This window comes from Corvus hawaiiensis, chromosome 9 (assembly GCF_020740725.1).
Source record: "Corvus hawaiiensis isolate bCorHaw1 chromosome 9, bCorHaw1.pri.cur, whole genome shotgun sequence".
In the NCBI taxonomy this organism is placed as follows: domain Eukaryota; kingdom Metazoa; phylum Chordata; class Aves; order Passeriformes; family Corvidae; genus Corvus; species Corvus hawaiiensis.
In genome coordinates, this window is record NC_063221.1 from 8,559,768 (window position 1) to 8,585,022 (window position 25,255).

Consider the following 25,255-nt stretch of genomic DNA (forward strand, 5'->3'; position numbering starts at 1 on the left):
CCCACACTCAAGCCACGCCCTGCCAAATAGCCCCGCCCACCGCCCCGCCCCTGCACCCTTAGCCCCGCCCCCTGTGACGCGCCCCCCGCGGGCGGGGCGGGGCGGTGGCGGCGGCCCGGTGGGCGCGCGCCAGGCCGGCGAGCACAGCCATGGCGGCGGCGGCGGAGCGGAGCCGCCTCAGCTTCCCCGGCGGCACCGGGGCCCTGGGGCGGCCCGTGCCTATGAACCTCTTCGCCACCTGGGAGATCGACGGTTCCAGCCCCAGTTGCGTCCCCAGGTAACGGGAGGGCGAGGGCGCGGACCGCACCCCCTTCCTCCCCGAGGCTTCGCGGCTGCTTCCTCAGCCCCCTTTCGCAGCACCTGTGCTGTCCTTCCCGTAATTTCAGGGTCCCTTCCCACCCCTCGCCTCTGCCGCAGTAACAGGCACGGCTCCTCCTGTCCCTTCAATGGGTTTTGGGATGGGTGGAGGTGTAGGGACCTCCGACCCTAAAAAGGGTGGGGAGGTTGCTGCCGTCTATGTCAGGTGTGTGAGGGGGTCACCTTCACAGTGAGTGTCCCCCCTCAAACCCCTAGCGTGGGATGTGTGCTGATGGCAGGGTTTGGGGCTTCCCCCGAGCCCCGCCATCCTCAGGGAGTGTCCTGTTAACGGCGCCTTTCCCTGGGAATGCCCCACAGGGATGGGCTCGGGTTGGGCATCGCTTTCTCCAGTGCTGGTTTTTCACCCTGTCCCCGTCTCGTCTGTTTCCCCGCCTCTGGTGTGTGTAAACACGCGGCCGTGGTCCCTGCCTGCGCTGTTTTTAGCCCGCATGGGAGGCATTCCTCTTAGTTTTTATAAATATTGCGCTCTTCAAGTCTAGCTCAGAACAGAATGCCTGAAACAGCTCTTTGCCTGACAAAAATCTTTGAAGCGCTTCTCATTCTCTTTTTTTTTTGTTTTGTTTTAAACGAGGACATAGTGAGCGAGCAGAAAAGGAACAGAGTCATCAGGCTGACCTGGCAGGAACGTAAAGCTTTGCAAGCTTTACAAACCCCCCAAATCCCTCTGTCTTCTGCGCCATCCAGATAGCAGGGTGGACTTGGTGGCCATGCCCCTATATTGCAGGGACGAGTAACTGTCTCGGCATAAACACTGCCCACGGTCGTAGTGGTTTGACATCGTGGGCAGGAAGATAGAGGGGTAGAAGCAAACCTGAGTCCTTCAGTTGCAGGTAATCTTGGTTTATAATACCTTATCTGTGCTAGCAGTGCCTTGAGCAGCAACCTTCTCAGCCTGTGTCTCGTTCTGCCTTTCTTTTCTGCAACGGTAGATCTTGGGAAGGGATTGGCACCCAGGGGAATGTGCCCCTCTTCAAGGAGTCCCTTTGCTATGGAAGTTGTTGCCTGGATGAGAATAGCTGGAGGAGCAGTTGGTGCTTTTTCATTTTTGCACTAGACAAGAAAGTGTCCCTGCTCCTGGCATGGGGTTGGACTTAAATGATCTTTAAGGTCCCTCCCAGCCCAAAGCATTCTGTGATTCTGTGGTTCCAGCACAACTGGCATTGTCCCTGCTGTGCAGAGGACATGGAGGCATCTCATAGCACTGCTCTGAAAACAATTCTCTCCATTGCACCCTTTACTACAGGGAGGCAGTTGGGTTTCCATCTCATCCAACCTTGTAATAGTGGCTGTTAAACAAATAAAAGCCCAAATGTCCGACACTGTCAAGGATTTTTCATTCTGCATTATCATTTATGCTGATACTTGCAGATCTGCAAACGAGCTCACAACATAGCCTGCTTGTTTGCAAGTCTGTAGATGACCAGAAAATGCAGCGTAAGGACACTGACCCTGCTTTGATGTGGTAGGGGGTGGGGTGCACAGAATGACAATTAGGGTGGGTCCTGCGTGCTGGAATTGTGGTGGGTAGCAGATTGGAGGCAGCTGGTTGAGGTGCCTGAAAGAATCTGGGGAATGTAAAGCACATGTGGATATCTGGGCAGGTGGGACAGAACTGGGGTTTGAGGGGGATAGTCTGGAGTTGCTGAAGCAAGCTGTGAAGCAGGGGATGATGAAAGTGCTCAGATTGCCTGCCCTGAGGCATTGGTGGAAGACCTGGGCCATTTGGGACCTTCTAGGAACAAAGCTTTCGGTTGAGGGAGTTTGTATGTAGCAGGGGGTCCCTCTGCTCTCAGCCCCGTTGTTGCCATCACCTTTGCCTGCTGTTCCTGCGTGCCGTTTTTCCCTAGAGCCAGGGGGATAAGCTGACATCCAGCTGCTGCATCTGCTGCTGCCAACCAAATGAGCCTGTCTTTCCACAGATGAGGAGTTTTCTGCTGCACATGCAGTGCCCTCCATGGGCTGGGCACGTGTGCAAAGGCTGCATACAGGCTGCAGCGTGTGACAGGTCTGCAGTTGTAGCTGTGGGTGCCAAGTGGCTTTTGTTAACCCAAAGCGAGGGCAGGAGCAGCTGAGGTTGCAGGTTCTGCAGGGATGTTGGTCCTATAGCATGGTGAGGTGTGTGCTGGACAAATACCGAATTTTGCAGCAGTCTCCAGTCAGTGTTGCTGTTTCTAATCATTTATCGTCATGCTTTGCATTTCATTGCAGGCTTTGCAACAAATCTTTCTCTCAGAGAAAGCAGGAGTCTGAAAGCCTTTAAGTTACACCACTGCCTCTGCCTTTTAAGTTCATATTGTAAGCATTTTTACTATGGCACAGCAGCATTTAGGAGTCCTTATCTTAAAGTGAGAGTTACTAGAGTGAAAATTTCTGCGTGGGAAACCATATCCCAAATGAGCTTGTTGTCCCAGCAAACGTCTGTTGGGACGTGAGAGGCGGATGTGGAGGAGACTGGGCCTTGGTGTGCGGTCAAACACTGTGGAACTGCCTTGGTCTCTTCTGAGATTTCCACCAGTTATGAGTTCCCTTCTGGGTTTCTGTTGGCAGGACGGGCTTTCCAAGCAGAGAAGAGGTTTGAACTTGGCACAGAGTCAGAAGATTCATGAAGAGGAGCATGTGTTTGGGGAAGGAATGTTGCTTCCTTTTATTTTTGGTTCAGTAAACGTTACCCCATTTCTATGCTGTTTCTCCTAGCGTAAGCTGGAGCAGGGGGCACTGGGTGGAAGCAGTGCCTGAAGTGGTCTGTGCCTGCACTGCTCTAAATTGTGTGGGTGGGTGTTGAGGTGGAGGGCCTCATCTGGATGTGTGTATGCTTCCCAGATGATGGCTGGGAGCTGGACTGTGGGAGGGAGATCTTGAAGGCACTGCTCTTCAACACACTCTGGTAGGTCATTTTCTGAAAGTCCATTCAGCTTGGGTGGGGTGTCAGCAAAATCTGGAAGGCTGCCTTGGTGCATCCATGGAGTTTCCTTGTGTGAAAAGGCTGCGTCTAAACTTAAGGAAGAATAATAGTGAAGAGTCGTGGTGTTGTTCTGCAGTTGTGTGCTTAGAGTGAAACATGAGGTGAGGTAGTGTTTTGCATTTGTTCTGGCCTCTCTTACTCTTCTGCCATCTGCAGAAATGATTTTCTGATTTATTCTTCAGCACATGTAGCTCCTGGGAGGTTTGACCATAGTGCTTCTGAAATGCAACTACTTTCTTTTAGTCATCCCAGAAATGTGACTCAAAATGTCTCACTATCTGGGCGTATCCACTGCATACCAGAAGGGAGAGATGCCTACCTTCTCCTGCTGTTTCTTTCTTCCGTGCACTGAAAGACTTTCCTTTGAGGAAGGTTACACTACATAAAGTTCTCCCTACCACCTGTAAACACTGAGAGTGATCTTCTTGCTGCATGGCAGTGAGAGAATCAACACCTTTTCCTCTCAGAATTTTTCTGTAGATTTTGATGTTGGTTTTTTTACTTTCCAATATTTTGATGAATCTGTAGGTGTGAATGGCAGGATGCAGTACTGTCCCATCTTGAAGGAGCCTCATGAGGAGATGGCACCATGTGGAGGTTGTCCAGAGGAAGAGTGGTCTTGGGGGGAAGGTTCTGTTGGAAGGGTCTGCTGAAGCAAGAGAAGGCAGTAATAACCAGTATTCCCATTTGGAGTAGGTTTTGTTTCAGGCTACTGCCTTAATTGTCACAAACTTGTAAAAATTGCTGCTAAGCTTTGAACTGTAAAATGAAGTTCAGCGGATTGAGACCAAACTGGATGTGGAGCAGGTATGACCCAGTGTCCCTTGGGGACATGAAGGAAGAAGCCTGTGGAACAGACCTGTGAAAAGATGGTGCTGGAGATCTGAGGTTGTTGACAGGGCACTGCCTGAACATTTCATATGTTTGCTCACCTCTGGAGCTTGCCTGCTGGGTCAGGAAATGTGAAAGGAATCCACACACATCCCCTGGACTCACAGGAGGTTGGGGGTGCAGGGATGTGACTGCTCAGTGCTGTGGAATGGCCGTGCAACACTCGGACATTCACACCAGCCCTGGTACAGACATCCCCAGGGGCAGTGGAAACTGATGGGGGTGAGATTTCGGATTCACGGCAGCTGAGTGGATCCTGCTCATGCCCCAGGCTATGTGCTCCTCTCTCTCTGCCAGCTCCCATCTTCTTCCGCTGACCTATCTGGCTGTCTGCTTCCTGGAGGGGCTAATGAGTTGCAGAGGGCTCTGTAAGCATGTAAAGGTGACAGCACCACAGATGTGTGACCAGGAGGGGCACAGTGAGGACTGCTGGGGCATGGAGCCACTCCAGCAATCTGCAGGTTTACACCCATACATAGTAATTCCTTTTACTAGCAGTGTTCAGGGCCTTGTGGCCTGTGTGAAGTCCACAGCTGACTCTTCCCCATGAGGATTTGCCACAAATTCACTTGGAGGTGAAACACTGCCCCTTGGTGTGAGGGATGCATGCCTACACTGGGAATGGGAACTTCTCTTGGCCAGTGAGAGCATGTTCTGACCTGGCTTGAGCAATGGCAACTGTGCATCGTATCATCAGAGAAAGGTGAACAACTTGCTGGAGTAATAATTATGATCAGATGATGCTACATAATTAAAAACACTGTTTAATTCAGGTAGGGAGAGATGTTAACTTAAATGTATCTTAACTTTCTATTCTGTGGGTATGCTAACATTTAGGAGAGAACTGTTGTTGGTTAGGATAACTTCTGGCACGTTCATTGTGAGCTGACAATAGTTTTTCAGTACATTTGGAACTAGGAAAATGTCTAATTACTCAGATGACTAGGTACGTTTCAGCAGTGCTTATTTGGAGGCTTTGTTTTGACTTTGTTTGAATAGCATGAAATGCCTAACATTTTACCTTGTAAGGAAATTGAATACAAATGAGGGCACAGGACAGGCTTTAAAAATATCACTTAGGTGATGCTGAATGTGTGAGATGCATGAGGAAAATCATCCACAGCTGAGCAATGGACATAAATTGCTTGGAGTAAAGCGCAGTGGCCAGAACCAACCCTTCTTGGAGCTAGAACATCCTATTTCTCCTCCTCAGTCTTTGGGGAAGAGATCAAACCCAAGTGATCCCTAAGTACTCCCCATGTAAATCCTATCTTTGTATGATACTGCTGAATGTAATTTGGATGCTTGTATTATTCAGTGGAAGTGTTCTGTCTAGAGGCTGAGTGGTTTGTTGGAGTCAGAGTTCCAGTTAGACCTATTTTGAGTCATCTTTTAAGGTGAAGCTTGTGCATGTCAAGAACGGCTCTGAAATAGATTTTAAAATCTCAAAGCTGCTAGCCGGATTTTACATGGTTTTCACCTGGATGCTTTATGTATGCCCAGTACAGAAGGATGTTGGTAGTGGAAGGAGTGGGCTGCTCTTTTGAAAGGCCTCTTTCCTTGCCTTCCACGAAGTGAGGATGCCCAAAGGACCTTCCCCTCATGTCCCTGGCAGGTCTGGCTTGTGCTCCTGCAGCCCTGCTTGGCAGGAGGTGACCCTGCAGCTGCTTGTCCAGGAAATAAAAGTGCTTGTCAAATGGAGCTGTTGATGCTCCACCTTTCATCAGCTCTGAGCAGGCGGACAATTTCTGTGGCAAGCTTGTGGCTGTATCAAATTAGCTATGAAATGATTTGCATAATAGATTAATCAACCAGCAACAAAACATCCCTCTTTTCTGCCAAGAAAAGAAAGGGAACAACTCAGCTGTTACAAGAGGCCATTATGTTCCTTGCAACCCTTAATCTTTCTTTCTTGCAAGAGCGCTCCGTGTTTTGGCCTCACGCAGGAAGCTGGCCTGCTCGCTGGCTTCATTTGCGTCACATCTTGGCAGCTTTTTCCAATTCTTTTGGGCCAAATTTTGCCACCGTTATGGTGACCTTCTAGGGAGGGTATTTCCTATGGAATTGGTGGCTGGCTGCCAGACGACTCTCTGTTGCCAGGTCCTCTATTAGCCTTTGCCTTTCCATTGAAATTCCTCTGGGCCCCTTGAGTTCCTTCAGAGTTGACCCATTTCCCTGGGAAGTTGGGGAGCAGGAGAATGAAGGGGAGCGCGTCACCTCAGCATGTAACTGTGAGTGGACAGGAACTGGTCACTGTGTTTTATTTTTCCTGTGTTCCTCCCTCCCTGTAAGCCAGCAGTATGAATTTCCTAAGCTGTATGGTCCTCCTGCAGCTCCAGATGTGACATCTGTGTGTCCTTGTTTGGCTGAAGGATGCCCAATCAGTGCTGGGGGAGTTTCAGTCCGAATGGATCCTAACATGCAGATGATAAGAGGCTTAACTGGCTAATTGAATGTGATAGCGTGAAGCTTCTCTCATGGTGAGGTTTAATTGGATTATGATACTGTACAGTGATGTGGAGGCTTGCAGGGCATGCAGCCAGCTTCACAAGGAGAGAGTGGATCCTTGCTAATCACTCATTTGTTTAAAATAATGAATTGCCTAGAGAGCTCTGATGAGCGTGCTGTGCTTGCTGCAGCCAGTATCCTTGGAGAAGGGATCCCTCAAAAATGAGGGGCTACCACACATGAAGACCCTGTCCTTGGGTTGGTGCAGCTATAGTGGAGGGTCTCCAGGTGAGGAGGAGACGAGCTCCTTTTGTTTGGAAAAACAGATGCGTGGGCTCTCTTGTTGTGTGCTGGAGTCTAGAACACGTTTCCTCCTCTAGAACCACTTCAGCCTTTCCTGCAGAGCTTTATGTGGCTGTGTCGCTTGTCACAAGCTGTGCCTTTCTTTTGAGGTGGCCTGCTTGTTCCTTCTCATCTAGCAGCTGCAAGTCTGCAGGCCAGGCTGCCTCCCAGCACAGTTACTTGCAGGGCAATAACTATTTTTGATCAGGAGCTTAAATGCTTCCCCTGCTCCAGCCGGAAAGCAGTCTAATTTTTAAAGCACGCAGCAAAAGTAAAACTGAGAGCAGCTTTTGCATGCTGTGAAGTTTACTTGGTGGAGGCTCTCGTGTGTATAAACCAGAGCTAGGGTCTTCAAGCCAGGCAGTGTTCAGGTGCTCACCTGGCTCGGGGTGTGTGTGGCAGTGCCTGTGTTTTGGGTGCAGTTCCTGGGGGTTGTATGCTTTGTGGAAGTCACTGAATGAGCTGCTGTTCCTGGGAATTTTTGCACTGAAAGTAAGAGCATTTGGTTTACTGATGTTTCAAAAGGGTTTGAAATGTGCTTGGTTGCTCAGATCTGATTTCAGAAGAGTTGTCAAGGAAAATGGCATTTGTTCTCCTGTAAGCAGATGGATTAGCATAAAATATCAGCTTTGATGTCCTTCGAAGTGTGCTCCTCATCCATAGCCTTTGTACTGGTTTGGAGAGTTAACTGTTTGTCTCATCAGTGTTTGAATGGGCTGGGAAATATCCCAAGGATGGTGTGTGTTATTTGGGCAGGGAACAGCACCTGGGCACTGTGAGGTTTTCTTTACCTTGTCCTGTTTCTTGCTGTGGCTCATCCAAACAAATAAATGTGATGGCTTTGCTGTTGCTGGGAAATGGCAGTTCAGCCACTTCTCCCCCAGTGCTCTAACATGTGGGACCTCCCTCCCCAAGCTCTAGTTTGGTCTGATGATAAACCCACTCCCCTCTCCTGCTTGTTTGCCTTTTTGGCAGTCAGGTGCTCTGGAGCCTGTAGGAGGAAAGTGAAAGGGACTAGCCAAGGGGGAATGTTGGTGTTTATCCAAATCCTACATAGCTTGCAGGCCCTTCTGGACCTCAGGGAGGTAGTTGGTTTTGTTCTAAAAAGAAGGAAAAAAAAAAAAAAAGGATCAAACCTGGTGATCCAGGATGACTTTTTTTTAATGTGTGTTGGCGGGGAGAGGTGGAGGTTTGAAGGCGTGAGGCTGTGAAGGAGCAGGACACGAAGGGTATGCCTGTGTGTGCAGAGTGAAGTGAAACATGTTCACTGCTCAACAAAGCACTTTATTTTGCTGTTTAAAATCTTCTGAAGAAAGACACTGCTTTCATCAGATCCCTTTGCTCTGTTGAGCTCAACTGTTCAAAATTTTTTCCTGCTCTTTTTATTTTTCTACAAAGCCATTGCTGTGCAAGGGCTTGGAGGTGCTCCTCACTGCTGGCAAGTAAATATCACGTGCCGGAGAGAGATCTCTAAAGGGATCTTTATCTCTGCAAGGAGACACATGGAAGGCTGTAAATGGAGACATGGGAAAACCATGGAGCTCATAATGTGGTTCTGGCCTGTGTTTCAGGAGTTTCTAGTGCAGGGCTCTCATTTATGGCTGAAGCGAGCTGCAGTTTGCACATGCACTTGTCTGGTACGTGTTTCCCAACAGGCACTAGGCCAGATCTAGATATAGAGCAGAGAATAACCCCCACTGGGAGATTCTTAGGAAGCCTTATCTATATATAGTCCATATAAGTCTGTATCCCCTTTCTGCTGAGAGCACAGTCTGCCCAGGGAATGTGGTTAATACAGATACGCCCAGCTTCCGAGAACCAGGCAAAGATCCATAAGTATCACGTCTGCCGTGCATGTCCTGGCTCCTGCTGCTCTGGGTGGCAGTGGGGAATTCTCTGCTGAGGGCCCCAGCTGTGCTACTCTGTGCCATGACCGTGCTGTTGTGGCAGGCTGGTGACACGCTCCTGTGGCCAGCTAGGCTTGTCCTCTGTGGGAGCACGAAGCACAGAGGGAACAGCTGTGGGGGCTGGGGTACATCATTCATGCAGAGCTGATGGTGCCTGTGCCTTTGGAGCACGTTGGTCTGGTGGGTGCTCTCATTAAAGCGATGAGATCGTAGCTTGGCAGTGACTTGTCATGAAATAATTTATGTTAGGATTTTCATGCCAGTGCAGTTCCCTTTCGTGCAGCTGCTTACCAGACATTCTGCTGCTTTGGGAATGAAAAACAATTTGCAGTGCTCAGCCCACCTGCAGAAAAACTCAAAACAAATAAACAAACTGTGAGCAGGTGTCTTAGATCAGGAGTGGGAACGCACAGTAAGGTGGACAAGGTGCCCTTTCACACAACAGTGTGGTCTCCTAGTAATTTATATGTGGGTGCAGTTTCACCATTAGAATGTCTGAGGCCATTCCCAGCCTTCCTTTCCATTTAGTACATTACTTTCTCCAGCTGGTGCGCCACCATATTTCGTAGCTGTCCTGGCAGCTGCTCAGTGCCAGCCATGGAGGAGCACAGCCTTCTTTCTATTGCAGAAAGTTTGCTGCCCACTTAGCAGTTCTGCAGCACATCCTGAAATCACAGAAGTGAGAGTCTGGGGAGCTTTGTACCAGCTTGAAATGTCAGTCGTGAACAGCTTGTAAGGTTCTGTTGGACCAGCTGGAGGCATGGCTTTCTCTTTGGATGCATTTGGCTTTGAGATTGTGGCCCTAGGCCTTCAGAAAGCAACCCCATTTTCTGTGCTGGAGACATGGATTCCTTTCTCTTTTAGGGAGCTGGTCTGGTGGTGTAATGTCTGTGAAAGTCATAGGATTGTTGGAGGACATCTCCTCACACATGATTTTACAAATATAGCAGGATCGTTTGAGGTCACTCAGTCTTGAGTTTCTTCAGAGATTGCACGCTTCAGCTGGAGGCTGGGCTGGAGCTCAATTTGATTGCCTCTGGAGGGGCTGTGCTGAAAATGGGTGTCTGTATTATGGGGTCTAATCTCAAGACAGTCCTGCAAACTTCCCAGATCTTATGTGTGCAGTCTTCACCTTGTCCTGTGTGTCCTGATTTCAGTGCTGCCTCAGCTGTGTGATCACGGTGGTTTGTAATGGAGACAGGGCCCTTGCTGTTCTCAGCAGAGCAATTGTAGTGCCGGTCTCCCAGCTGTGGGCAGCCAGCATCAGGGCTGTCTTCTTACTGTTCCATCTGTGCAGTGGGTGTTTGGGGGTGTAGGACACAAGCATTTACCTCTTCTGCCTGTTACAGCAAGGCTCCAGCAGCTCGCTCACTGAAGAGCTCTCTCTGATGTGTGCAGAGCTGTTGTACTGTTCTGACACCCTCCAGGTGAAGTTAGAGGTGGCTTTTACCTGCTCCTCTGAAGCTGGTGTGTCTGGTGGCTTTTTGTAAACTACCCACTTTGGCTGCTGCTTGCCAGCACCTTCTGCCTTGTGCCAGTGCACAAGAGTTCACATGGTAAAGTGGATCATCAGGGTGGAGGTTTATTGGGGGGCAGAGGTGAGGAAGTGGGCTGTGTTCAGCTGGATCAGTTCTCTGCTGTGCTTTGCGTGATGATCCAAATGGTTGTGCAGGTAGAGTCTGCAGACGAGGATGGAGCAAGTAACCCACTTAATGTAGCACTGCACCACGTTTCTAATTTAGTGGAGTTTCTCTTCGGGCCAAGGAAATGACTTTGAATGGCTGTGGGAGGAGAAGTCCAGCCCCTTGTTTAGAGACTGGTGTTTTAGCTCTGTGCTATAAACCCTGGGTGGTCCAAAGGTTTGTGTGTGTTCTCCAGCTCGGGGCTGCTGTTGTCAGAGCCACGGAGCTGGTCAGGGTGAAGAGATGGTTGGAGTGGAGGTGGTCTTTCCTTTTTTTTGGCTCTGTGGGGAGGTCTCTGGTAGGAAGAAGGTTTTGGGAGCTGGGCTCTTTGCAATGAAATTGTCAAACAGACACTTTCTAACTTGAGTAATTGACAGTGTAACCAAAGCTGCTGGAGATTGCTGGGGATGTAACTGAATCTTTCACACCGATTCTTATGCAAATTTAAACATGTGCTCCTGGCTTCTAATGGGACACCTACAAATACAACCGGCTCCATTCAGTAATCAGCATCCTGCATTGGATCTTTAATTGCTTGTGGCTTTAGTCAGTGAGACTTGCAGAGCTGCATCTGTCAGTTTCTCAGTGTTGTCCTTACCTGTACACATGAAGTTTCCCTGTAGATTTTGCCTAAGTCACCTGTGGAGGTTCTGGCACGTTGTTTGGTGTGTTTGTTGTTGACACTGCCCATTGCCATACTGCTTTGGCTCAGGAGCAAATGAGCCTGAACGTTTCAGTGCTCTTTTCCTTGCTGATGTGTTGGGTCTCATAAGAGGTAAATTAAATGACCTTGAGGTCTGCAGAAAATAATTTGGTGTATTTAACACTGAGTACAAATCATCTTAGGTTTCAATCCAGTAAATCTGTAACTGTGAGTTGATGAGCCCATTTAAAAAGTATTATTTTTGGGTTCTTGTGGAAGATGGGTGTCTGCAACCTCCTGGTGTAGTTTCAAATTCAGGGTTGTTTTTTTCATGCATGTGCCACGTGGTGATGGAGCAGTTGGTCAAAACCATGTGGACTTAATTTCTTTAAAGTACAAACAGCTTAGAAATGTTTGTTTATATATTAAATAATCTGCCAGTGACTGTAAGCATTTCCATGTTTCTGCAAGAAATGAAGGTAATTATATAATCAGCAAAGATTCATATGGTTTAACTTGTGTTCCATCTGGCATTAGTTAAATTGATGTTTTCATCTGCATGACCTTTCAGGGTGGGGAGAAATTATGAAAATGGAAAACATGGCTGAAAAAGACCTTCCTGGGACATCTAGGCTATGTAAAGGCTGGAACAGGTCCCCTGAACAGCCCCTGACAGCTGCTGAGGGGAGCAACTCCTTCTTTCCCCTCTGCCGTGGTCCATGTTACTGGGTAGGTATTGTATGAGCTTTAAAATGGGTGGTTTTACTTGACTGAGGAGTTGCCTGTCCTGTATGCAGTCCTTCCCCAGTGCATAAATGTATGGGCAGACTAACTAGATTAACTACAGCAGGAAGAGCTTCCTTCTTAAAATAAAGCTATTGTTAGAGCATCACTTACCATAAATCTATAGCTCTTCTAATCCTGCCCTCCTCCTGTTTCTGCTCTTCCATCCGCCTGCTGGTTTACACTTTGCAGGGTCTGCTCTGAGTTACTTGGGGCTGTCCTGCAGCCTTTCCTCTGTGATCTCTTCCTCTCAGATGAGCAGTTTTCAGCATCAAAAGGATCCTTCCAAAATGCCCTCTTTAATGAAAATATACCTGCATGCTTTCTAAGTGGTAGAAAGACGATATGCTGCCTTCCCGATCAAGTTGCACCCATTGCCTCAAAATGAAGGATTTGCAAGGAAAGCTGAGAACTGCAAGAACTGGATCATATATATTTCATGTTGCTAGTGGCTTGCTAAGGGCTGAACTCCCTTTTATTTGCTCTTCTACCTCTTCCCTGAGAGTATGCCAGAGTTTAAGGTGCTCCGATTTCCTTCAGGCTGGAGGGATCTGTATCTTCTTTCTTCCACAATTCTGCTTTATTTTGCTTAATAGAGTTGAAGACTGTTAGTGTAGGCTTTGTCCTTGCTTCACAAATAGACTTTGAGTGTCTCCAGGTACTTGGATAAGCTTTGCCTGTTCAAGTTCAGTCCCAGTGAGGATCTGAGACAGCCACTTGCAGATACCAAAGCAGATCAGAGGATTTTTTCCTCCCAACATGTAGCATTCAGCAGCTCAAGCGTAAAGCTGTTCACTGAGACAAAACTTTGGTGGCTTTTTACCCTTGGTCCAGGGGGACGTGCCTGAGGATCAGAAGCCTGGATAGTGCTTAGTTCAAGCAAGCACATGGAGCTTTTTCCAGGGAAAAGGGATTTCAGAGATTGATTTTCTCAGTTCAGCCTTTGGTCAGCATGCTCTTGTTTTTCTGATACCTAAATGGCAGGTCCTGCTGGGTGTCTTTAAAAAAACATTTATAATAAGCTTTTATTGTTCATTCAATTGTTTCCTTGTTCCAGGACCATAACCTAAACGTCCGAGCGGCTGTTTGTGTTCCTGCTGCACCTGCATTCAAGGCCAGCTTTCTACTGCTGGCCCCTTGCTGTGCCTGTGTGGAGTGTGGAGTGCAAAGTGCTCAGCTCTCCTCACACGTCCTGATGGTGCTGCATTTGGACGCATCTGCCTTGTCTGGGTTTGCATGCTTCGGTTTGCTTGGCACCACTGCTCTCCTGCAGGTTCTAGTAGCCTGATTACTGGTGTTTCCACCTTTGCACAGCACTTGTGATCAAGAAGATCTCTGGATCAAAAAACCAGTTGCACCCAGGTACTTGAGTACAGGATCTGGTCCAGAGCTAGGCTGTGGATAGGTTTAGGCTGACCCCACCAACATTCCAACCATGTGCTGCCTCCAGTGTTCTGTGGTATTTACTTCTGCCCTGGCCTCTCTCAACATTGCCACCAGCCACTGCTGTGGCTCTGAGTCCCAAAAGCAATGCAGAATGGACAGTAAAACTGCCTGGTGAACATTGGCAAAGTTTTACAATTCTTCACAAGCCTTCAGGGGAGGCCTGGAAAAGTGCTTTGTATGTTGTGTACTTTTATCTTATGTAAACAACTCCTGTCAGTAGAGCAAACAGGACGCTTGCTTTGCCAAGCAGTGTGCTGGGCCCTGGGCAGTGCTTGTGTGAGGCTGCCACCACGGTGAGCTCTCAAAGGTAGCTCTCCATTTTACACAACTCTTAAGATTATTTCACTCTGCTTTGCTTTGCATCCGCTAGGTTGTCGTATTTCTCTCTGGTGGTGATCAGATTTGCTGATGGTTTGTATTTTAGCAGGGAAAAATGCCCCTTGTTGGGATTCTGGTATGTCTGTATACAGTAAAAAATGTTGAGTGGGCTGGGAATAGCTTCCAGCGAAGTTATATCAGTTTCTTGGAGCTCTTTTGTTTGGTAGAAATTCCTTTCTTTTCTCTCCCCCTTCACATCCCTCTGACAGCCCACCTCTTTTTTCCAAGGGCTTGCTGAGGTATAATTCACAATTGAGTGAAGTGAAATATGCACAGCTGCAAATGCATTTTTAAATGATGCTTCATCGTTAAAGCATCTCTCTGAACAGGTTGGCAGTTTCAGTAGCCATCAGAGTGCGGTAACAAAGAGGATTTTGTTGAAAACACTTGCCTTTGATTTTTCTCAAGCTCTGAGAATGTGTTGACCACTTGATACTTTTGAGTGCAGATAGGAAGCATCTGGAGCAGGCGAGATCTACACTGGAGAAATATGTTAGATGTGTCCCTGAAAAAAGGGGATGTAGTTAAGTTATCCTTTGCTCTTCCCGCATTGTATTGTGGAAATCATATGACAGCTGGAGTACAATAAAAGACAAAAGTTAAAAAGTTTTCTTGACTTTTGAAGTGTCATATCCAGTCTTGCATGCTGCAGCTCTCCTCTGCCTTCCCACTGAATGGAGAATTTTTGCAACTCTCTTTCCCTCTTTGGATCCACCAGATGTTTTTGTGATTCCTTGCTTTTCCTGGTGTGTGACAAAGCCCAGCAAGTGGAAGCTGCAGGCATGCAGTATCCTGTTACTGTTGGCCCAGTGTTGCAAGGATTTGATATGGGGCTGCTTGAATCTTAGCCATACCAAGATCCAATGTCTGTTTATCGATAAGTTGAAATAGATTTATCAACATCTAGGACAGCTCAGAAGACTTGAATCAGTTTAGTGGCAGAATTTGGTGTAGTTTAATGGAAACAATGCTCTAATCTCTCGAAATTAAACATTTCATCTTGTCTCCCACAGTTCCTGACTCTTGAACAGTGAACTGAGGCTCCTTTAGGTTTTGTTTCTCTGCTCTCTGTCCTCTGCCAGCAGACTGCTGCTGCTCCTGCTGAGTCTCCTGGGCCTATCTCAGTTCCAAAATTATCACCACATTTTCCAAGCTATTGCATGAGTAACTTTGGGCTTTTCTCCTGTGAGTGAATTCACTCTCTATCAGTTCTCCAAGAGGACCTCTTATGAGTGGAAGCTACTCTGTTTGAGGTGGCACATCTGCAGACAGGATCAGTCATGGGGGGTCATCTGTGTCTGCAGTATTCTTGCTGATTCAGGTGTGAAAGCAGAGAATGTCTTAGTAATTTGTAGTTACATGAGCACTTATGTGTGATTACATAACATACACTATACATAACACAAAATCTCTAGGTGAAGCAGTTGTATCACCGCCTCGCTTCCAGTGTTTCCCTTCAGCGAGTTTCAAGGTGCTTGCTATGAGTAGACCTTTGCTTCACGGTGATGGAAATGAAGGCTCAAAACAAACACTCTGGAAGTGGTAGAAAATCTACACTGGTGCTCTAGAGAGCTTGGGCTTACCAGGACTGTGCTGGAAACGTATCACGCACGTAAATACATTTCTTTTGTATGATTAGCCATAGGCTCTGATGGAAAAGTTGATGTGCTTGGTATTAGCTGTAGTCATGTGGTGAAAATCAGAGGTTGAGTGTGGTCCTCTGAGTGAGGACAGCATAAAATTAAGGATAAATCCCATCCTAATGTTGTGGTACTTGGCCTTGTCTCATCCCCACTGATGATCCTCAGCTGTTTGTGTGACAGAAATGCTCTTTGACAGCCTGAGTGTGTGTACCTAGTTTCAGATGTGCCATGCCTCATCCATGAGCAGGAGCACTGACCACAAAATGATCCTGATATCTATTCCTTGCTCTTAGCATCACTGTCATGTTAGAGTTAGCTGATTGCATCAGCAAAGACATTAGAGGAGAATGTTTTCAGGGCGCTGAGACTGGTCTGGCTGTGGGGTTTGGTCTCCATGAATGATCTGATGGTGTGATCTTGTTCATAAGTGGAGTAACTATCTTATTCCTGGATAGGCTCCTTAGTAATCCCTTCCTGCAGTGAACCTTAATATCCTGCTAGGGAAGAGCAGCCTCTCATTCAAACTCAGCTTGTTCATGTCTCATTTACCTCGGTTTGCTTATTTTGTAGTGCATCTACAGCTTATCTTGATAAATCCAGTTTCAGTGGGAACTCACAGGCCTGATGAAAGGTTCTGGGTACTGAATGGATTATGATTGTTATAAATTACTTTTTGTTTTATTGCTTGTATTCAACATTTTAAAAGTCCTACAGGAGTCTGGAACAAGTTCTGAGCAGCAAAGATGAACATTTTGGAGCACCCTGTGTCTGTCAAAGCTCACTGTTTTGCTGGCTTACACAGGTCACACTGATATTTTAATAAATATTCTTGACAAATTGAACTAGCAAGTTTAGGCACTTGGTTTGCTTTGCTGCTCCCTTATTGCTTTCAGGAATGAAATATCACCAGGAATGAAATATCACCAGCAATGATGCTGAAGAACTGTAATCTCTAAATAATACTGAATCTCTGCTTGCCAGTTCAACTTCCCACAGCTGCTGAAGGGGTTTAGAGTATTAAGGAAATGCAAATGTTTTTCTGGAGCAAACCGTTGTATTCTGCCTGCCACTGCAAATGTTTGGCACTGGGATTCTTCTGTACTTCTTTAGTAAAAATTGTGGTTGCTTTTTTCCCTGACAAACTTAAAGGTGATATTAGCATTCGGAAAAGAGGGTGAACAAAGTCTGAGTTGCCAGGTTTCTCCCTTTTTCATGAGAAATACAGAGAAATCTCAGTCATGAGGGGTTTTACAGAGAAGAAAATAAACAGAAAACCTTGTGCTGAGTTATTTCCAAACAAGTGCTTTCTTTTTCAGTAGCGATTCTTTAAACTAGAGCACACAGGGTATATTTAGATGTAAAGAGACACACTGTGGGGGAAGGCATTTTTCAGGTTTTGTTGAGAGACATTTTGAGATCACCTGGAGGCTGGGATTTTCCCTAAATGAAGCTGCTTTTATTGAGAGGGGATCAGAAGTGCTCTGAAAACCCAAACTGTTTGCAGACCCCTCTGCAGGGTCTGGAAGTGCATGTCCTGGCTGTCCCCCAGGTCGTAAGGTTGGCCTGGTGATGCAGGTGCCTCCCCACTCAGGTATCTCCTCAGGGCTGGGCGAGGGTGTTACATGCAGTCTTTGCCGGTGCAAAATCTGCTGCTGCTTCAGTGTAAGGTCACCTCCATGGGTCAGCTTTAAAGACTACAAGACATCCCAGTTTCTGTTCATTAGTGCACTTTTGGTGGGTTCTGCAGTTCTCAGGGCTGTGTTTGGAGAGCTGATGTTGTGCTTGGCAGCAGACTGGGCACTGCACTCTCTGTAAGCTTTTTCAGTCCAGTTCAGCTGGTTTTGGAAGTTAAAATACTGCTTCTGGATACTGCTATAGTTCCATCCCTGGCAGTAGTGCTGGTAGTTTTGCTTCAGCCGTCTCATTCTTGCACTAGCTGGGGTAATGTTCAGCTATTTGGCTTTTAGAATCTCACTAGATTCCTTATTTCTGTTCTCTGGTGATTTCCTTCCCAGCTTATCTGTGCTCTTCTGAGCAGACAGTGTGCAAATGAGCAAGTGCTACCCAGAATATTTGATGGAAGAAATGCAATGGATATGTGCTGGAGCACAATGGAGCTTCAATAAGAGGCATTTTCTTGCAAGGAGTGCTGAATGGCACTTGGCATTTTCAGACCTTTTTTGACCACTGTTAATATTGGAAAGCTCCTCTCAGTTTGCCCCTTCCTTTCTGGGGAGACAAATCTGCAAGGGACAGTACCTTTCAGCTGCTTTACCCTCAATGTTTCGTTCCAGTTTGAGGGATGTTCATCAAGGTTTCCAGCAAGTTTAATGCTGAATAGGGTTCCCCAGCTTTAGTGGCAGGATTCAGAGTTCTTTGTAATTTCTATTTAGTGCTGATGGAGGCTGCTTTGTCAGCTGTATATCGTTGCCTTGTAAAAACCAGCACTGTTCAAATAAACACTTCTGGGAAAGAACCATCTTTCTTTTATAACTGTTTTAATGTGTTTGATTTGGGAACATCCTTTGAGCTGTGGCCAGAGAGCAAATGGGTTGCCGACACTGCAGTCCCATGGCGAAAGCACCTGTGCACACGTGAGCCCGAGCTGTGGGGCTCAGAGGTCAGAGTGCACAGCTGAGGTGCTGTGAGCATTACACAGGGTGTTTGGTACAGCTGTAGAAATTGCTCTTTGTGGAGCTGGTGTTTCTCCTAGCCTTCCTTCTGACCTGCTGTTGAATACATTGGGGTTTATAGTTTCAATTTTCTTGCCTCCTTTCCTGTTGTTCCAGTTGTCAGTTCTGTATTTTTGCACGCTGGAGAGAAATCATATGTTGGGGTGCTGAATAGTTCTCCTGTATTTGAGGTGCAATGAGAATTGTGGAAAACAAGTCAGTTTCAAACTTAAGTAACCAATTTTGATATTTCATTGATTGTCATACCATTCATCTCTGGAGTCGGGGAGGAAGGGAGCCAGCATTAAACACGGGGCAATTGAAGGAATAGCACAGGCTGTTGGCTCTGAGAGGTGTTGGGGTGGCTGGCTGCACATGCCTGTCTGGAAGAAGGTCAGAATGGCAGGCTTGGACAGCCTTGCTGCAATGGGAATGGTATTGGGATCTGTGAAGTGTTCTCCTAGCCTGAAAGCAAGCCCGCCAGCAGCATGCTTTTCATATTTGATTGCTGTGCTGGCTAATACCAAACGTACCATCAAAGTTCACTATGTTTTCCACTGCTGCTAGCTGCTCTGCCTTTACTCTTGCATGACACTGAGTTCTCAGAAAAAAAGCAAACAGCATTTTGGGGTCTAAATTATGTCTCTGTGGTTCTTCCAGCTTGTACATGTTGGGCCACATGGCAAACTTCACAAACAAAAGCCTCTTAACTGGTACTTGATGCAGCTAGTTTAAATTGAGGTTACAGAAAGTGGTTAGGAATGGGTCACCTGCCCTGGCTTTGCTGCCTTGGGTCCAGATGGGTCAGCAAGGGAAAAGCAATTTCAAAACCAACCCTAAAACCCACCCCCAAAATTAATTTTAAAAAAAACTCCTACAGCAGTTTTCAGACAGTTTGTTTATTTGGAATGGTGTAATGTGGTTGTCTTCCAAAGAAGCACCAAGTCTTAAGAATTACATAGCATCAGGATCTTGGCTTTGGGTGGGAGGGCCATGTGCCTGACTTGCTAGTGAGCTAGGAATTGTTCTTGGATGGCTGAGTGAGAAGTAATTTGATGTGACCCATGGTGTGAGCCAGTCTGGTCTCTGGGGTGACAGGCTGTTTAGCTTGCCTCTGTGTCAGGTGATGGCGTGGGAGCTATTTGAAGTGGAGAGAAATAAAGCAGAGAGATGGCACGCTGTTCATGCCCTGAGAACAAATTCAGCTTTGGGTACACCAAGAAGCCGTCTGTTTTTCCTTGACTGCTTTCCTAGCTGGAGGCTTCCTAGTCCTGATTTCTTACGCTGAAGAAATCACAGTGACTGGTAACCCAGGCAGAACTGAGCCTTCCTTACAAGCTCTTCTAACATGTGCCCGAAGTCCAGGCTCCTCTTGGCATAGTTTTTTTCCTCTTGATGGTTGATTTACAGACAATGGGGAAGCTCAGAATATTTGAGACAGTCCTTTTCTGCAAAGATTTGCAGGCCTTGGAGGCAGCGTGCTGTGATTGGGACTGTGCTGTCTCCCCAGGGTACCACGTGGGGAGCAGGAGTGTGCAGAGCACAGTGGGCTCTTGCTGTGGGCTGTTCAGCAGTGGGAACAAAAAGCAGAATAGCACCAGGAATTCTGAAAGTAGTTGAACGCAAGAGTACTTGGAGAGTTCTTCATGCTATCGAAAGGAAAATACTAAATACTAAACCAGACTGACTGGTGCAGGACTTCCCTCTGAATCTACCTGCACTCCATCCCCTCGCTGGGTTGGGGAGGGGAGCTGCTGGGGCAGTGGTTGGTTGGAGAACAGCGTTCCTGACGCAGTAGTGAAGGAGGATTTGCCATCAGACTGCTCCGGAGGGAGTGAGCAGGAACAAGCAGTCTGTCGGAGGAGCCGGTCTCATTTGTTGCATGGATGCGGAGAAGTTGGTGACGTGTGGGCTGTGACAGCCCCAGTTGCTGCGGAGATGTTACACCTCCCAACCCGCTGCTGCTGTGTTTGGGAATGCTGTGCTCAGGGTTGGGCATGGATTCGGGGAAGGAGAGGACGGGGAAGAGACTGAGGGTTATCCGGGCAAGGCATGTGCTGGGAAAAACCTGTGCCCTGAGGCACTTTCTTTAACCCTTTCATCTCGCGGACCGTGCCTGTAACAGAGGTGGCTGCCACAGGGAGGATTCCCTTGGGCGTGTGCTGGACGGCTGGGTGCCGGCTTTGTTCCTGCAGCCGGCTGCAGCACTGACAGCTTGGGAAGGGGATACTGCTACAAACAGGGCGGATGTGCTGTTCCATGCCTTGAGGCAAATTGGACGTAGCAGGAAGCCTTTAGCTCTGATGGTCCTTCTCATCTGCTGGCGACTTCATGCAGCTCCCGCTAGTCCTGGAGGGCTCAGGGGCAGATGGGAACGGCTCCGGGCAGGCAGGGAGTGTTCCTGTATCGTGCCTGAACAGCCAATCCCGGTGATCAGCCTGCTGTGTGACAGGCGCTGCTGTCTGGGGCAGGGGGGCAGCCAGAAGGCAGGTTGCATAAGGAAGGCATGCAAGGATGAGCCAGGGAGTGGAGGGCTGCTGGATTTGTTCCAGCTGCCAAGGTCTCTCCTCTTCATCCCCCACCCACTGATTTGTTTTTTTGCATTCTTCCTCCCGGAGTCTCCTTGTGGTTTAGGGCGTGATTCGTTTGCTCATTTGTGTATCTGTTTCTTTGCCAGTGTGTGAGGCGTGTGGTGGGAGCTGCCCTCCACCCTGGCTGGCTCACGTATACTTAGTGGGTCGTGCCTTTGCTTTGTTGCTGACTAGCTGAGAAATGAAGCCCTAGCTACAGAAATAGCTTGACCAGCCCACATCCTAAAGGCTCCCCCTCCTTGACAGTGGTATTTTGACTGCGCTCATTAGGTGTTCAGATGGGAGATTGGCATTTCAGCGCTGCTGCGAGGCTTTCTGGGCTCTACTGCACTCCATGGGTGTCTCCTGCAAGCTTGTTAGACCCATAGCTACCACAAGCCTTTGGTCAGATGGATGTGGCTATGCCTACTCTGCCTCCATTTTGTTCCTTGGTGGTGCCTCTGGCTGTTCCAGCTACTAGTGAATTAATACAACAAATATCAAATGTGTTTGTGTCATCTGTAATACAGAAAATGTGATCCTGATGCCTATCAGAGGAGCCTTAACCATGAATCAGCTGACTTTATTCTTTAAAGCTAATAAAGCACCTTCCTACTGCCTCAAAACTCTGAAAACATTGATCAAATCTAATTCACCAGTACCACAGGCACTTTCACTGATGCTCACTTTGGTATCAGGATGCTGTGCAGTCCTGTTGTTCTGGATGCTGGATTTGGAAGAGGCAAACCAGGAGAGGTGTATTTAACTACATTTGTGCCTGTGCCTGGCTTTGCAGGCAGCATAGTGTGAATACATAGGTGAGTTTGCCTGACTCCTTTATACTCCATAGCCTGTCTGAGAAACAGACTTAATCCCTGCTTTGTCAGTGGTTGGGTTTTTTCCTCCTTTGAGTCACCCTGTAAAGGGATTTGAAGTCATCAAATTGAAGAGTAAGAAACCAATGTGTAACAATGTGTGCAGGAACTAAGATCCGACTGAGGCCAACAGTTGTGTGAAGAGCTACCCCTGCTCTTGCTGAGATGATTTCCTAAAGGGAGAGAAAGCTACTGTTACTCAGTAGTAGCACAGTTCAGAGCATGTACCTGGAGGTGAGCGGTTGGTGTCAGACAGGCTGATTTCCTGCAGGTGTGACTTGGAATGCCTCACATCTTGGCTGGGTGGTCAGAACATGGTGTGTGACACAACTGCCAGCAACTGCCAGAAGAGATTTTGCTTGGCTACCTGAAGAGTGTGTGGGACTGCGGAGGTTTAGCTTTACCTGTGTGTTTCACCAGCATCGCTGTGTCTCGGTAGTGCCCTTTCCTTCCCAGATTACTGAAGCACTAAGAAATGAGAAGTGCTAATGGAATATGTAAACTCTGCTTTGTGAATCAGGGTTATTTGGCTTGCAGGGATCCTGATCCCTTTGTGACCTTGGTGAGTCCCCAATAGCCAGCCAGCAATGTCTTGACCTACTGAAGGAAGACATCTCTCAGCATTTCCCAATTGATACGTTGGATTAGAGCATCTAAGCTCAGATGTGCTTTGCTACTTGGTTATATTAACTTCAAGTAGCGAGTGTGCTCATGTGGAGTTCTAGGATCTTGTAAAAATTATGCAGATCTGCAAAATTTTAACATGCCCATCCCCTTTTGCTTGATCAGTTTGGAGTAGGCATATCTGTAATATATTTGAAGTGAGCAGGACAGTATTTCAACTATAAAAGGATAGTGTCTGGCTGTATATGTGTGTCCTCGTGAGGTCCTGGGTAGAGCCTGTTGCATAAAATAAGCTGCCATCCTCCTACCTGGCTGAACAAGACCTGCTTGGTCCAGCATTTCTATGGATCTTAGTCTCCAGAATCTTAAGAGCTTAGTTCTCTGTATTAATGCTGGGAAGAGGATTTCAAGATCCTTGAGAACAAGAACAATGAAAATACTGGCTCTGCAATTGTTTCCTGGCTGCTTAAACCTTACTCAAATGGATCTATATCCAGAACAGCTGATTAAAGGTCAGCTTAGTGGGAAATATGAATGAAGGACTATTAGGTTTCTTTGCGGGTTACTCAGGTTATGTTTCTGGCATGGCAGAAAATGGGGTGCTTGACCTCTGCCTCCTCGTTTAATTTCACCTTGCCATGGAGCTTCCCTGATAATGCGACCAAGATTAGATCACTTTGAGGTAGTTGTCTCATTAAGCTTTGGAAAGTGAGGAAGGATCTTCCTGAGGCTCCTAGTGCTGCCCTTGACCAGAGGCCCAAATCTCATGTATCAGTGGCATCAGAGGACAGTACTTCTGTCCTTTTTTCTTCCCAAGTTAGCTCCTAGGCCAGTACAGAGCCCTGCCTTTGGCACGTAACTGCAGCAACAGGTTTATCCATGTGTTGCTCTTTTCTTCCTGAGCAGGTGTAAGAAGCTGCTGGTGCAGTCGGCTCTTGGTGCACTGCAGACATTCATACCTTCCAGAAGCAGCTGTCTCCCAAAAATGCTGTGCAGGGCTCTTGGCTCCGGCCTCTCCTGCACAGACACCCCCATAGCTATGTGCAGAATGGCTCTGTTTGTCTGGGCAACCATGTGTAGGTGGGTGTCTCTCTCCACTTCTCCTTTGAGTGGCTTGTGGTTTATTTTGGGATTGATGTGGGTGTAAAGTGTCAGCTTGGAGCACAACGCTCAACGTGGACATTGAAAGCACCAGGGTAAGAGGCTGCTTGCTGTCCTGAAATGCTGAAATAACTTGGGTGAGATGAAACTGTCCAGTGGCCAAATGGAAACTGATTCCTTCCTTATAGCCATTGGCTGATTGAGGTTTTCAGACCTCAGAGGAGAGTGCTCCTGGCATGAAACACTTTCTCTAGGAATAGTTCCTCACAGCTCTTAACCTGGACAAAGGGTATCTGTGTACTACGGTCTTCCTGCCCCAGCTCCCATCTTGTACTCGGAGTCCCCTATAAGTGTGGATGCCTCCTGTTATTATTCTCTATTTCTATGGGGTTTAATTAAAATGCAGGTCTTTAATTTTTAATTTTTCCTTCCTGTTGATTCGACTGTCTCTGCGTGAACAAGGTCTCAGTGCAATTACTGTGCTCCCTGTGGAGAAACAGACATTTAATTCAGCAAGGCAGACTCTTTCTTGGAGGGGGTTTATTTTCCTGATCTTCCTACTCAGGGAGATGCAAAAGCAAAACATCCAGTGAGTAAAGAATGCGACACTTTATTTGGTTGTTCTGGACACGTTTGCTGCATCTCAGTTACCAAAATGTTATGTTCTTTGCAGAGAGCTGCCTCCTTAAGCAAAGGGCTTGTGATGAAGCTACTCAGCACAACCTGCATTAGCAAGGCAAGTTGAAACCATTGGATCAGGTCCAGGTTTCCTCTTTAAAACTCTGGTCTTGCAGCAGTGATGTAAAAAGATGGAGTTTTATTGTAGCATTAAGCTGTCTCATGATTTGTTAACCTGAGACCAGGATCAGGCAAGTACCTTCTACATGCTTGCTGGGGGGCACGTGAGTGACCAGAGGGGACAGAGGCTGCTGCTGCTGTTAGGGACCCAGCTGAGCTCCTAACAGGGATATCAACTATGAACCTTCAATAAAGGGTGGAAATATAGGCTCTCAGATTTCTATTGTCCTTATTTAAGTCTGCTTCAGCTAACTTAGTGCTTTTGCTAACTTAATGCCCCTTGTGCAACTGTAGTTCACGGCTGAAACACGTGAAGACAGGATTTCTCTGCACCTTCTGTATTGCTGTCCCAGGTTTTCAAAATACTTCAGGCTTCTTCAGCTCCAGTCTTGAGGCTTCCTCAGTTCCCCTTATGTGTGCTAGGTTATTTTCTCTGTGTTCACAGAGATCATATCTATATGTATTAGAAGCTTCCAAACGCAGCCTTGTTCTTTTTCCACATCTTTCCAGGTCCACCTGTGTCTGTTCTGTTTTACTTACTGGTGTTTAACCTAACGGGCTCATTGGTAGAAGTGGCTTGTGAGACTGGTCCCTGTTCTGACTCCTGAGACTTGATGGAAGTACAGTAAAACCTTGGCAAAAGATAAGTGTGTGGTAGGAGGTGCCGCTGTTATCAGAAGCAGTTATTGCACACAAATCCTTGCTGTACCTGTGTGCACGAGTAGTTCAGGATCCTTGTGCTGGTGGCAGGGACACACTTGGCATCTGCCTTTTCATCATGATTTGAGTAAGGTGTGGCCCCTTTCTGCCACATATTCTGAAGATTGCTTTGATTTGTAAGCTGCCAACTTAGACTGAAATAGTGTGTTGAGGGTAAGAGTGATTTGATGGGACTTAAACTGCTTTTTGTCCATCCCCCACACACCCTGCCCCCCACCGATGGAGAGGATAAACATTTCATTGTTTTTTGTGTGAAGTGCCTTTTAGTACCAGCAGCCCAGCAATGGGGTATAAAGAAAGCAGATGTGTCCCATGTCTTTTTTAAACTGCTTTTGTTTTTCTGATCACTGTAAAGGAGGCTTTCAATTTTTAAATTTTTTTTTTCCCAAGCA

At 47.2% G+C, this 25,255-nt stretch overlaps 1 protein-coding gene across 9 annotated transcripts in view; it reads left to right on the forward strand.

Annotated features, from left to right (window-relative positions):
* Positions 1 to 128: 128 nt before the first annotated feature.
* The window catches only part of PACS2 (phosphofurin acidic cluster sorting protein 2), a 78,039-nt gene continuing 52,912 nt past the window's right edge, over positions 129 to 25,255 (forward strand). For 8 of the 9 annotated variants that reach the window (XM_048312310.1, XM_048312314.1, XM_048312311.1 and 5 more), the window contains exon 1: positions 129 to 277. In XM_048312310.1, the coding sequence (XP_048168267.1) occupies positions 150 to 277 (128 nt within the window). In that variant the 5' untranslated portion in view covers positions 129 to 149. Of the gene's footprint in view, positions 278 to 1,189; positions 1,209 to 25,255 lie in introns of those variants that run through there. The other variant, XM_048312318.1, reaches the window with a different exon arrangement.